We start from the raw sequence: 13,569 nt of genomic DNA, 5'->3' as shown, positions 1-13,569 counted from the left end.
ACTCATTCATGTATGTACATTTTGACATTTGTTCATATGTATATGGTTTCTGTATTTTTCATACTTTTTGTGTTTATTATTTATTTTCTTGCTGTGTGTAGCACGCTGCACAAAAGAGTGTGTCCATGGCCGATGTGTAGCACCTGACCGGTGTCAGTGTGAGAACGGATGGCGTGGAGACGACTGTTCCAGCTGTGAGTTACACTTCAAACACGCACACACACTTTCTATTCCTCTCAATGCAAGTCTGCGACACACCGTAACACACAACTCATATGACTCATATTCTATCACACGTATATACACACACACACACACTGTCATATGGAGAGAAGTTTCATTAGCGAGTGCTGTGGTTTCATTTTTAAGCGTGTTGTCATCTGTTAGTGTTACTGCACATTTTTATTGGGCCCCGTTTTCCCTGTTTTTCCTTTTCCCTCTTGTTTTCTTTTCCCCTCTGCTCCTCTCCTTCTCTCCTCTGCTATGCTGAAGTGTGTGTATGCATTATGAAAACAAGAAAGAGTTTTGCTCAGCTGAAGTTGTAATGCCCATACCATTTCTCATAGTTTTTCTTGCTTGAGTTTACACATTTCTTCGTACTAAGATTGACTAGAAACAACACTGTGAAATGTTCCTAATCTTACAGTACAATTCCATCTTCAGGAATTAGTATTTCCTTGATTTTTCCTCTACTTTCTCTTGTAATAAAATCTTGATGTACAATCAAAACATATAATGATTTTCAACACTTCAGTTGGAGCTAGACATGAACAACACAAGATCAACACAAGATCCATGTTTACACATAACCTAATGACCTGTCTTGTCCAAAGAAAAAAACAGAACAGAGTAAATTGGGGAAATTTTGTCAAACCTTTTGCTCTTCGTCCATATTTAACACGTGTTGTGTTATAATGCACACCAGGCTTTGCAAGGATGTTGACATTGAAGGATGAGGAAGTTTATTTAACATGACAGAAAGCAGTCAGCAGCCATATTGCTCAGTTTGCATGCTAAGGATGCTTCTTAAAGGGACAGCAGCCATTTTAGAAAGGTTTAGAAAGAAACATCCAAATTTGATTGTTTTGGAATAAAAACCTTTGTTTTAGTTTAATACACAAAACAAAGTAAGTAAACTAAAGTAAAACCCAGTTTTCAAATAAATTAGAAATGCTATCCCATACAAACAATTCATATATGCAGGGTTACTGTAGTTTACTGCACTACAGTGCCTATGGGCTTCTAGATAGATTTTACATCTATGCGTTGGTAACTTGAACATCTCGTTTTAGTCAGAGGGATGTTTTTCTCTCATTCGGCTCTGCTCTGTTTAGCTGGACTGTGAAACCCTATTATTAGCTTGCATTGGCAGAATATGACTTGACACATCCTGAATGCTTGTGCGTTGGGTAGGTTTGTGGGAAATTAGAGAGGTTTGAGGTTTTAAAAACACATTTTCTCACTTTCTCCTGAGGGACCAAAGGCCAAAGTACACCAAGCTGATGTTCCTGCCTGCTAGCAATTCATGCAAAAGCAGAAAACTGACATTTGAAAGTTTGGAAGAAAGGTCACCGCTTTTTGAAAATCTGTACTAAACAAATGATTATTTACCTATGTCCTTGTCCCCAAAACTTCATTTTGGAATTAGAAAGAGTTTCATGGTTGCTCACTATTAAGACAAGGGCTTATGGGAAAGTGACCTTAAACATTAGACCCTCAACCCAAAAATACATTTTCTCCCGGGGGCTGGAGAGGAATTTTCTCACATTTCTTATCATTTGTGTACATGCTGTTTTGATACAACTTTCTTCTTTTCTTGTTTTTAACTTTACACAATGTAAACATAACACTGATGTACAAAGAGGGTGAAATTGATCATACATTACACCCCTTTCAAACACACTCTATTTGTTGTAATTTTATATGATCTGTTTAAGGAACTTAATGGCAAGGGGCTTGGGAAAGGGACATTTTATAATAGGCTTTAAGTGTAGTTAAATTTGATGTCAAGACCATCTTAAGTGAGCTGAGAAGTCCTCCTCTTGTCTTTTTTTAAAGAGCATGAATTTGCTGGTTTGGGGTCAGTTCATGGTTTGAATTGAGACAGCTGGTAAGGTCCGGTTACTAGATTATGACATGTGATCCAGGGTATTGGAATCTTTTACATCTCCATTTGTCAGAGTGGCTCAGATTGGTCAAACCCCAGGGTTCTAAATCTCGGCCCTGAAGTAAAAAGACAGAAAAATAACATCACACTTCACAATCTGCATTACTTACTAAGGCACCGAAATATTGCACCTTTTTCAAGTAAATATATATATATATCTGCTGGCATTAGTCTGTCTATTTGCTAGCCAGAAGGAGAGAAACAAATCAACAAAATAGTTAATATACAAAATCCAGATGTTCGAAGAAACACAATGGCCATAAACATAGTGACTTTGTCAACATAGTGACAATACGATATGAACAGCAAAATGGGCTTGAATGATCTCTTCCACAAGACAAAGTGAGTCCAGATCTAAACTGATGGATGTTCTCTTTCTTGGTAAGGAGCTCTTCATCTTGACATCGTCCACATAACCGTGTGAAAATAAATTTGTCTGTGTCTGTGATGGATTCCTGCTCCTTAACCCATAAAGGGTTCGTCTCATCAGTTTAGGATGTGTCGTGACTGTAATCCAATCCCTGTGTGAGCGCTGGTCCAACATCTCTGTGAGGTCCGGCCAAAGACCCTGTGTAAAATTTCCCATTTCTTTTGTTGATCTCCGTGCAAATCCTCCAGTCAATCACGTTATCAATCCGACATGCTCTGAAGGCCATTGACGCTTGGCAAAGCCTCTAGAGTGTTTTTTTTACAGATTACATAGGACCAAACACAATCAGATCACTTTAAGACTATAATGTGAAGAAAATCCTCCTTTGTCTGATAATGTATCTTATCAGTGTATGAGTTTGAGTAGTGTGTAATGTGTTTTTTAGCATGTGATGCCCAGTATTGGGGTCCATGGTGTAAGCTGGCCTGCGAGTGTCAGAATGGAGGAGTGTGTGATGCTCTAACAGGATCCTGCCTCTGTCCTCCTGGATATACCGGTGAACACTGTCAGGTACACCGCCACACAAATGTTAAAAACATTTATTCTGAGCATCCAAACCAGCCAACAGCACGACTTGGCTTTAATCACTCTCTGATTACTAGGACCCCTGTTCCGAAAAGAATTTCGGTCAAGATTGTCTACAGCAGTGCAAGTGTGGAACAGGAGGGTTCTGCAATAAAACCACTGGAGAATGTGTGTGCAAAGGAGGTTTTACTGGAACTTTGTGAGTACAAAAGAGATAATTTTACAGAATATTAATGTCATTTCTGCTGGATAGGAATGAAAAATGTGCCTGTTGTTATGTGTCATATAACACATGTTAGTCTAAAAACATTTGCAGACTGTCTTAACATGTGCTATATACTGTATATGGCATAGACAAATAGTTATTTGATGTAATGTGTCTCTGATGTGACTCAGGTGTGAGGAGCCGTGTTTAAGGCCAAACCGATGTTCTCTACGTTGCCCATGTCAGAATGGAGGCATTTGCCAAGGAACAGGGGTGTGCTTGTGTCCTCCTGGCTGGATGGTGAGTCTGTGTGTTCATCATTTCATAATAAAAGTCAGAAAATCTCGTCAGGACCGCTGTCGTCAAATATTAAAACAACAGCAATATTTAAGGTTGGTGGAATGAAACTGTTCTGGGCAAATTCTCCGCCTGTCCATTGTAGCCCGGAGCGCAGCAATACATGTCCCCCACTTGAGGAACTAGAACAGTGCATGATGCGTAACAGGATTAAATTATATTATCCGACAGATACAGGCAGATATGGAGGAGATGGGGATGGAGGTGGGTTTTTAGTGCAGCGCGATTGAGCAGCATAAGGAGCAGAGAAAGGCAACTTAAATAGGACGCAGTCTAGTATGTGATGTATTACTATTGGTTAACGTTGATTAGCTTCACCAGATGTGATCGTCTGCTGAGAGCTAGATTCACATAACCTGAAACATTTTGCTGAATTACCTGAATCTGATTATAAAAGCTGGATTGTGATATTTGAAATGGCATAAATCAGTATGAAAAATTACGCCTATTTTGAAGATTACATCAAGTCTAATATTAAATGTATTAGTGAATTCAATATTCAAAACTGATATTTTAACTGTTTTAAAACTGCATATCAAAGCTGTCAAGCAGAACCCCCGTATCTTCATTTTTCATAAATATCGTTTTTTTCAGTCATCATTGATAATGGTCACTTTTCATGCTTGTCTGTGGGTTTTACAAATAATTCACTGCTAATACAAAGACCAACCTGATCTCACAGGAATTCGTAGCTGTTTTACGAGGTTCCTAATCCGTATGAATTCGTACATTGTAAATTGTACGAAAACGTACGATTGCCAGAAGAAACTATTGCCTAAGAAAAAACGCAAGAATTACACTAAAGCCTCACCCCTAATCCCGTAACTCGCAGGAAAGCAAAGTGTACAAAAATGTATGAACGAGATCGCAAGAATTCATGCATCAGCCAAAATTAGACACCTTGTAAAATAATTTGGTTTTAGCTGTGAGATTGTGCTTTATTTTTTCCATTCCCTGAAAAGCAGTCTTTTGAAAATATGACATTTCCACCCAATAGCGAAATATTGAAGATATACAATTTTGCATAACTTTTCCATTCTATAATAGCATCTCTCTCTCTCTATCATTTTAGGGTGCAGTCTGTACAGAGCGATGTCCACCAGGCCGGTTTGGTAGTAACTGTGTTAGTGAATGCATTTGCCATAACGGTGGCCACTGTGAACCACAAAACGGCCAATGCCAGTGTGATGCGGGCTACACGGGAGATAGGTCTGTATGAACCCTGATACTATACTAAATGAATGCAAAGTATACTTTAGCAATGTGGTTTTGCTCACAACACGTTTTCACATGCGTGTATCTCCTGTAAAGGTGTCACAACGAGTGTCCAGTAGGTACGTACGGTGAGAACTGTAAGGGCGTGTGTGACTGTGCTAATGGAGCCCGGTGTTATAACATCCATGGCGGATGTCTGTGTGAACCGGGCTTTACTGGACCCCGCTGTGACCAGAGAATGTGTCCCGACGGGGTCTATGGCATTCACTGTGAACAACGCTGCTTCTGCAACTCACAAAACACCCTCAGGTACACACCGTGTTATGCAAGTATTCGTATCAGTCGTGAATCACAGAGTTGGATGTATTAATTGTGTTTCATGGATGTTACAGCTGTCATCCTCTAAAGGGGGAATGTACCTGTCAGCCTGGGTGGGCGGGGCTGTATTGCAATGAGACCTGTCCCCATGGTTACTACGGCAACGGTTGTCTGGAGCCCTGTCTTTGTGTGAACGGAGGGGTGTGTGACACAGTGACCGGCCAGTGCCATTGTACCCCCGGATACACAGTGAGTGGTTACTGTGGCAGTAATCAATACTGCTATGTAATGTAATATCTTTGACTGCAGTAGGTTGTAACATATACTGTGTGTGTTTTTAGGGGGTACACTGTGATAAACTGTGTGAGGATGGCCTCTATGGGAAGGACTGCTCATCTCAGTGTACCTGTGTAAACTTTATAGCCTGTTCTCCTATTGATGGCACATGCTACTGTAAAGAAGGTAAGTTATTAGTCTAGTAAGAAAGAAAAATTAATCGGCAAAAAAGAAAATTCTACGTTTTGTCTTGTTTTTCAGTATAAATATCAAAAATCTAAATACATTTACCAGGGAAGCAAAATAACCTAATAATTTAAGTTTTGTTTCAAAAAAGGATTAGGAGAATGAATGCGTAATACAAGAACATATATATATGCCAATGGGGAAAGAATAATAAACCTAAATTAGGTTTTACGTCTTCATCACAGAATGTTTCTTACCCCATTGGGAGATATTGTTTCATCTTGTTCCTGTACCTTAGTTGGTAGAGCCTTGTGCTAGCAAAGGCAAAGAGACCATTCCAAATGTTTATTGAATCAGCATTTCTAGATGTATAGTGGCCATTCCAGTCTAGTGACTGTTGAATTTTAACAAAATCAAACCTCAGGAGTAACAAAGCCATCCAACAGCAACGTGAAACACTGACAGCATGACAAGACACATGAAAACTATGGCTGTGTCTCAATCAGCTCCCGAGGTTGTGGATCAGTATCGTGTACACTGTTTCGGGTACTGTTAAGGACCCTCGCTCACTTTTCATTTGGACACTTATTTCCTGGTGACTGTGTAAGCGCGTCGTGATACTGTACAGCATTATCAACTACAGGCAAAACCGACACCTCTTCGACTTTATTTTTAAACATTGGTTAAAGTACATATGAGAAACACTACATACATGTTCACACATTTGGTCGTTTATTAAATGTAACTGTGAAGTAGATTGTGTTCCCTGCCTGTCCAGCAATGTGTGTTTATATTTGAACTAAAATAAACATTTGTCTTTATATTGCGTTTCATGAAGCTTATTCAGTTGGCTCGTACGATTTCGGTTAAATGGCTTCAAGTTTTGCGTTGCATGGTGGACATTTTTAGGCAACAAACGTTTCAGTGCACTGAAAGGATTTGTGAACGAGACAGCCCTTATAATGGCCGACTCACTGATTGGTGCCCTGCCAACTGCACACGGCAGCTGATTGAGACACACCCTGTGATAAAAATGAAGGTTATCATGAAAAATAATTGAATATTATTAACTTTTATTACAAATATTACTGTTGTACTGCCTAAAAGTGAATATGAACACAGAGCATCTATTCTGATATTTTGACCTCTTTCTCCAGTTTTCATTTTCACCAAATAGAAGCAATATGTGTTTTTTTATTTGGGAGAAATAATGTAAGTAGCTTATTATAGTTTACCTAAACAAATAAACAGTGCATTTTAAAATCAGAAAATTGATTTTGAAATGGTGTCTTAATTCTTAACTTTTGAAGTAAATGTGTCTTGATTTTTAATTTTACAAATATTTGTTTTAATGCAAGAAGTTGTATTTTTTGCAATGTATCAGTCATTGAATTGTTTTGTGTCAGTGAGTGTCAGTATAAATATATAAACAGACAATATAAAAATATTTTGCTAGTCTGATAGACAGTGATGACAGTGTCTGCTGTAGATATTAGAGCCAATGTGATGATTTTGAGAAAATAGAATGAAAATTTAGTGCATACATTTAGATGGTTTCTAGAACAAGCTGTCACAGGACACTAACAATAGCTACAGAAGCGTTAACAATGCTATAAAACATCTCTCAAACTATCTTCAGCATAACCATTTAAGGCATCTCATCTAAAAATATAAAAACATTATTTTCCCTTCTGTAGCTTCTCCTCTTAAGTAATGTTGACTGGCTGGTAAACGTGAGAAAAAGCACTATGTTGTGTGTTTAGGCTGGAGAGGACCCGACTGTGCCGTCGCATGTGCAAAGGGCACATGGGGTCCTGGCTGTAACTTCACATGTCAGTGTGCAAATGGAGCGTCCTGCAACCCTGCTGACGGCTCATGCAAGTGCACAGAGGGGTGGAGAGGAGATTACTGTGATGAGCCCTGTCCCGTGAGTCAAATATTTGCTTTAGTATATAATGAAAATGTGTTTGATTTTAAATAACTGTCTAGATGCGAGTCAAATTCCCACAAACTGGATTTGATATTTGTTGCTTCTGTGTTTGACGTATCTGTCTCCTAAATCAGCAGAAATAGCGTAACTCCAACAGCGAAAGTCATAAATCTGATGAGAAATGCATAACACTGAAAACATGAGTGTTAAAAAAATGGAGTAGATTTAGTTGTAAGATGAAACTAAATTATTTTGCTGAAAGTTTATGCTGTGTTGCTATCATTCATATAAAGGTAGTTATTATGTCAGAGCCGTATAATCTCATGCTGCACAGTCGGCGTTACTTGATCTTCCCGAGTCAGTATTTCCATTCTGAACTGCTTTTTCACTTATAGGCACATTTATAGGTTTGTACTTATAGGTTTGTATTCAACAGATAGGCACATTCGGCCCAGGCTGTCACCACAAATGTGACTGTCTGCATGACGAAGGATGTCACAGTATTTCAGGACAATGTCTGTGTTTACCCGGCTGGACAGGTTAGCCCTTACTGACACGATCTAATAAACAAGATATTTGTATTACTGTAGCACATATAAAGAGACTTAAAGGGACAGTTCACACAAAAATTGTATTCTGTAATAATAATTCTATCCTTATTTGTTATCTCTCTCTTAATAATTCCCATAATGCATTTCACTCATTCTAAATATAAAGCAGTTCAAGTTCAGTCTGTCTGCTTTGCTTTTCTCTAGGTCTTCGCTGCACACAGCAATGTCCAGAAGGGACATGGGGCCATCAGTGCAACCAGACGTGCTCCTGCCTCAACAGCGCCCCCTGTCAGGCACACACCGGAACATGTCTGTGCAAACCTGGATTCTGGGGAGCTCAGTGTCAACACAGTGAGCAGACGCACAGCCTGTTCACATTCCTGTGTCTCTGAGATCTCTCATGTCACATTACAGATGGACAAAACAGTGGTCTTCTCTCTCACCTCTCTGTAGAGTGCAGCGCAGGTCTGTATGGAGAGAAGTGCAGTCGACTGTGTCCCTCGTGTGTCCATGCCTCCTCCTGCCATCACATTACAGGCGAATGTCTGTGTCTGCCTGGATTTACAGGATCATTATGTGAACAAGGTTAGTTATTCACACACAAAACATGCATGGAGTACAAACATATTTTGTATTACATGTGCATGATGCAAGTTGTCTGATTTTGTCTAGCCTGCCCCATTGGACGATATGGAAAGCAGTGTAGCAGTGTGTGCGTGTGCACCAACAATGCGACGTGTCATCATGTAGATGGCACCTGTCTCTGCCCACCAGGATGGGCCGGATCAGACTGCTCCTCATGTGAGTCCTACAATCTTCATCTTTTTATCAAAATATATCATTTTCATACAGCACACATTTCTTTAGTCTTTAGAAATCTGTTTTTTTCTTTTTTAGCATTATTTCAACTTTAATATCACAGTAGTTTCATCTTAAGCCTGTGTCCAGATTTCCTTTATGTGATGCTGGAATGCATTCTCTGTTAGAAAAATGTTCATTTGCCAAATGTCTGTCTTTGTAGTGTGTCAGACAGGGACGTTCGGCACTAACTGCGCTCTGACCTGCTCATGTCCTCCAAACCATTCCTGCGACTCTCACACTGGAGACTGTGTGTGTGTACCTGGACCAGACATGTACTGCCAACCTGGTACAGCGTTAACCTCCACTTTCAAATAATGAACTTTATTCAGGGTTGCTATTATTATACTTCAGACTACAAATTAGGAAGTATAATTCAGTTTTCTTTTTTCATTTCTTTATATGCTTCTTAAAAATATACAGTTACACTTATGTTTACTATAGGCTACTTGCCTTACACTGACAAGTGAAAAGAAGTTGTGCTACAAGTATTGAATAAGTAAAGTTTTACTATACCTGTAAGTTTTCTTGTAGTAGTTGCATAACAAATGTAAAACATGGTTGTAAACTAACTATGTATTCAAAGTTTTCTACTGTTACACTTTTTAAGTATGCCACATTGTTTTGAAATAATACACTTACTAGAGCATTGATTTGTAGTATGCTACTAGTATACTACGTACATTTAATTTAATTATACTTACCTATACTTATAACATACCTAACACTTAATAAAATGTACTTAAATAAGTATAACTTATGTCTGCGTCAATAGCCTCGAAGTTAATCCGCAAATATTAATCGCAAGTGTGCACATGGCGACCCGAATTCGAATTGTGCCTCGGCGGTCCTCCACCCCATGCTTTCCTTTCACTCCTCGACTGTACTATACCAATAAAGGCATAAAGACCCCAAAAATATCACTTTAAAAAAATTATAAAATTATGATACTTATTTAATGTCTATATATATATATGTGTTGTAAGGGTTTACAAGTCACTTATTTGTTTGTGACTTAAAACGATATGACTATATTGCGCGGTTTCACAGACAAGGTTTAAGACTAGTCCCAGACTAAAATGACAATAAATGGCCCTGACATATCTTGCATTGTTTTGTCTCGAGATGCACACCTGTAATGTTTTTTTATCTAAGGCATACTAAAAAATATCCTAATTGAATTAAGACATAGTCCTGGCTTAAGCTAAGCTTTGTCTGTGAAACTGGGCCTATGTTCATTATTACTTTAATTTATATAAACTTTTTACGCAACAAATTCTCAAACATTTAAATCATCAGTTTAAAATAAAAGTTAATCTTAAAACATTGTCTTAAAAATAACGATTATTTTTCTTTATTATTTAATGTTTGTTTATGTTATGTTGCTTCTACCTGCACATCATGACACATTACTCGTCTCCTCCACAGTATGTTGGTGTAGTTCAGTCGATGTAATGTGTATAATCTTGTGTCTTTTGTCAGAGCGGGAGCTGAACATGATGCCTGTGTCTCCTGAGGAGAGAGACTCATGGGGAGCGATCACAGGCATCGTGGTGCTGGTGATATTGGTGGTGCTCTTGTTGGCTATTTTGCTGTTGTATCGTCGCAGACAGCAAGACAAACAGAGCAACACACCAGTTGTTTCTTTCTCCTCGACCCGTACTGTCAGTTCAGAATATGCTGTGCCAGGTACCCTATCTATCCTAAAGTCCATGTTGTTAGAAGCAGGCTACAAATAGTAGAATAAAATCAAATCTGATTTGGATATTTCTTGTAGATGTACCGCACAGCTATCATCACTATTACTCAAACCCAAGTTACCACACGCTGTCTCAGAATAGACCTCCCCTGCCACACCTCCCCAACAACCAGGACAGAGTCATAAAGGTGAGTACTGTGTTTATATAGTATTTGGTTAGTAACATACTCTTTGTATAGAGTGCATAGTATGCTAATCTTCATATACCTAACTAAATATGCTGTATATAGTAAAGCACACTTTTATTTGCATGTGTAAGGAGTTTACAGCAAAATGAAATTTACTTAATAATTTACTCACCCTCATCCATCCATCATAAAAGTAATCAACACAACTCTGGTGGGTTAATAAAGGTTTTCTGAAGCGAAACAATACGTTTGAGAGAGAGAAAAAAAGCTTATTTAGAGATATAAGACAGCACCAGAAACCAGTTCAAATATGGTGGCATGCAGACTCCCATTGGTTCTTGTGGGTCTTGTGACTGGCTGTCATATGATGGTTGAAGAAAGTGAGTTAATCTGCATTTGTCGTGTACATTTTCTTCACAGAAAAGGCACATATCGCCAGTAGAGGGCACTTCCCAGTGTGGTTAACTTTGTATGTAGATTTAGCACATACATGTATAGTCATGGAAAATTAACCGACCACTCCAAACATCATTTTTCAGTAAAATGATCATTTTCTAGTGACACCATTTCTAGCGAATTCCTAATGAAAATTATTTATTTGCATAAAATCGAAAACTGGTCAACATAAAAAAGATGCAATGTTTCCAGAACAAAACACTGCAAAGTTCATATTCATGTTTAAACAACTTAATACTACTGTTTTAACATGTATTTGAAAATAAATTCAAAATATATATATATGATGAATTAAGTTTCATGTGTCTGCACTTTATCTTTCACATTGCTATTGGGTGCCTTTTTGTCATTCATAAAGTTTGTTTTCAAGCATATTAATCTGACACTAAACTAAAATTGCCCGAATTTCTACAAACAAAAAAATTTCAGCCAAACTGGAGTGGTCTCTTCTTTATTTCTGTGGCTATATACTGTAACGGAAACCCATTCTCTGTCTCTTGTGCTTTGATAGAACACCAACAACCAGCTGTTCTGCAGTCTGAAGAACAGGGAGAGAGAGAGGAGAGGTCTGTTTGGAGCTGACACAAATGCAACTCTTCCTCCAGGATGGAAACACCAGGAACCCATTAAAGATACAGGTATCAAATCCTGTTAGACCTGCAATTTCTTCACCTAGTAAACATTTGAGTTATTTCCTGTTTACTGTGTGGCTGTAAACACAGTCTTCATGGTTTGCAGGGGCTTTTGGGATTGATCGGAGTTACAGCTATAGTGCTACTCTTGGAAAGCACTATAACAAAGGTGAACGTTTCTAATACAGTCTTTCTGTTAAAGAGAGAGGGTTGAATATTTGTCCTGCTATTTATAAAATGTAACATCCGATGTTGTGGTTGCAGATTTAAAAGATTCTTGTGTGGCTGTGAGCAGCAGCTCTCTGAACAGTGAGAACCCATACGCCACCATCAAAGATCTACCTGGCTTGCCACCGTGTCCTCCGGAGTCCAGCTACATGGAGATGAAGTCTGCGGTACCCCGAGAGCAATCTTACACAGAGATCAGCCCGCTTGCCATGACCTCCTCTTCACTAGTTTGCAGAGGTAACCTCTTTAAACATGATGTTTAAAGTGGCGTGATAAGCACTGATGCATGAGAACATGAAAGCTTGTTGGTGTGTCATGTATCCCCTCTGGATTAACATTAAAATGTATTTATTTTATTTCAGAACACTGTTCCCTTGGCAACATTCTGGAACAGGAAACTCAGAATCACTATGATCTGCCAATCAACAGCCACATCCCCGGGCATTACGACCTGCCCCCGGTACGGAGACCACCATCTCCATCGCCACGGAGACTGCCACACTGATCTCCAGATTTAAAGCACTTTGGTCCTTCTTGAAAATCACTACAATCACTCACATATGAATGCATTGATGGATAGATGTGACAAAAAACAATGATCGAGGCCTGAGCAGCACAACACTGCCATCTATTGGACGCCATTGAATGTTCACGGAGCAAATGTCTCCATTAGAGGCATTTACCCCATTTTAAACCCACAGCGAACTAAAGCTGTCAAAAGCTCTACCATTCTTTTCCACCTGTGAATATTTTGGGTGACTTTTTTAACAACTGATGAACAAGAACCAGCGTTAAAAAACTTTAAACAATTTGCTGCATAATGCATCGCATTTTGGTGTTTAATTCATGCTGCATGCCCTTCCTAAATGTCTGCTCAGAAAAGCACCTGGTGACTTAATTTTAGTTTTTGTCCACCAGTCACTTATGTGAATCTTTGCACATGTGCTGTGGCAGTTTTTTTATATAGAAATATTGTCCTGCCGTCACAAAAGTTGCCATAAATCATCTTTATGTGAAATATACACATAAAAGGCCAAAGATAGGCAAAGTATATTCATAAGAAGGTTTATGCAATATATTTGAATTAAGCCATATCTAGGTAAAATCTGGGCTGAATGCTTTAACGTTTCTTTATCCAATCTGGTAATCAGGGTTGTAGTAAATGTAAGTATAGGAAATGTAAGTATCATTTTAAAAGTTACAAAATAATATGAAAATTCTTTATTTGAGATTGTAAATTTGAGGGCACATAAGCAACCGTTGCTTTGAATGTCAGAAACATAAAAACTGTATATAGTGTAAATAAATATAATTTTTCATGCATAATGTGAATCAATTTGTTGTGCTA

At 38.5% G+C, this 13,569-nt stretch overlaps 1 protein-coding gene across 1 annotated transcript in view; it reads left to right on the top strand.

Moving 5' to 3' along the window:
• pear1 (platelet endothelial aggregation receptor 1) overlaps window positions 1-13,555 on the top strand; it is a 32,520-nt gene extending 18,965 nt beyond the window's left edge. The window contains exons 5-24 of the mRNA XM_079470215.1: window positions 102-194; window positions 2,983-3,107; window positions 3,200-3,321; window positions 3,519-3,627; window positions 4,757-4,893; window positions 4,996-5,208; window positions 5,292-5,466; window positions 5,559-5,679; window positions 7,443-7,606; window positions 8,046-8,148; window positions 8,365-8,511; window positions 8,614-8,745; window positions 8,833-8,961; window positions 9,182-9,307; window positions 10,501-10,707; window positions 10,796-10,905; window positions 11,873-11,999; window positions 12,100-12,162; window positions 12,258-12,458; window positions 12,584-13,555. Coding sequence (XP_079326341.1) covers window positions 102-194; window positions 2,983-3,107; window positions 3,200-3,321; window positions 3,519-3,627; window positions 4,757-4,893; window positions 4,996-5,208; window positions 5,292-5,466; window positions 5,559-5,679; window positions 7,443-7,606; window positions 8,046-8,148; window positions 8,365-8,511; window positions 8,614-8,745; window positions 8,833-8,961; window positions 9,182-9,307; window positions 10,501-10,707; window positions 10,796-10,905; window positions 11,873-11,999; window positions 12,100-12,162; window positions 12,258-12,458; window positions 12,584-12,726 — 2,747 coding nt within the window. The 3' untranslated portion in view covers window positions 12,727-13,555. The remainder of the gene's footprint in view (window positions 1-101; window positions 195-2,982; window positions 3,108-3,199; window positions 3,322-3,518; window positions 3,628-4,756; window positions 4,894-4,995; window positions 5,209-5,291; window positions 5,467-5,558; window positions 5,680-7,442; window positions 7,607-8,045; window positions 8,149-8,364; window positions 8,512-8,613; window positions 8,746-8,832; window positions 8,962-9,181; window positions 9,308-10,500; window positions 10,708-10,795; window positions 10,906-11,872; window positions 12,000-12,099; window positions 12,163-12,257; window positions 12,459-12,583) is intronic.
• Window positions 13,556-13,569: the final 14 nt, after the last annotated feature.

This window comes from Barbatula barbatula (genome assembly GCF_947034865.1).
Source record: "Barbatula barbatula genome assembly, chromosome: 12".
NCBI lineage: Eukaryota > Metazoa > Chordata > Actinopteri > Cypriniformes > Nemacheilidae > Barbatula > Barbatula barbatula.
The sequence above is the reverse complement of the archived record's forward strand: the minus strand, read 5'-3'. Positions and strand labels throughout refer to the sequence as shown.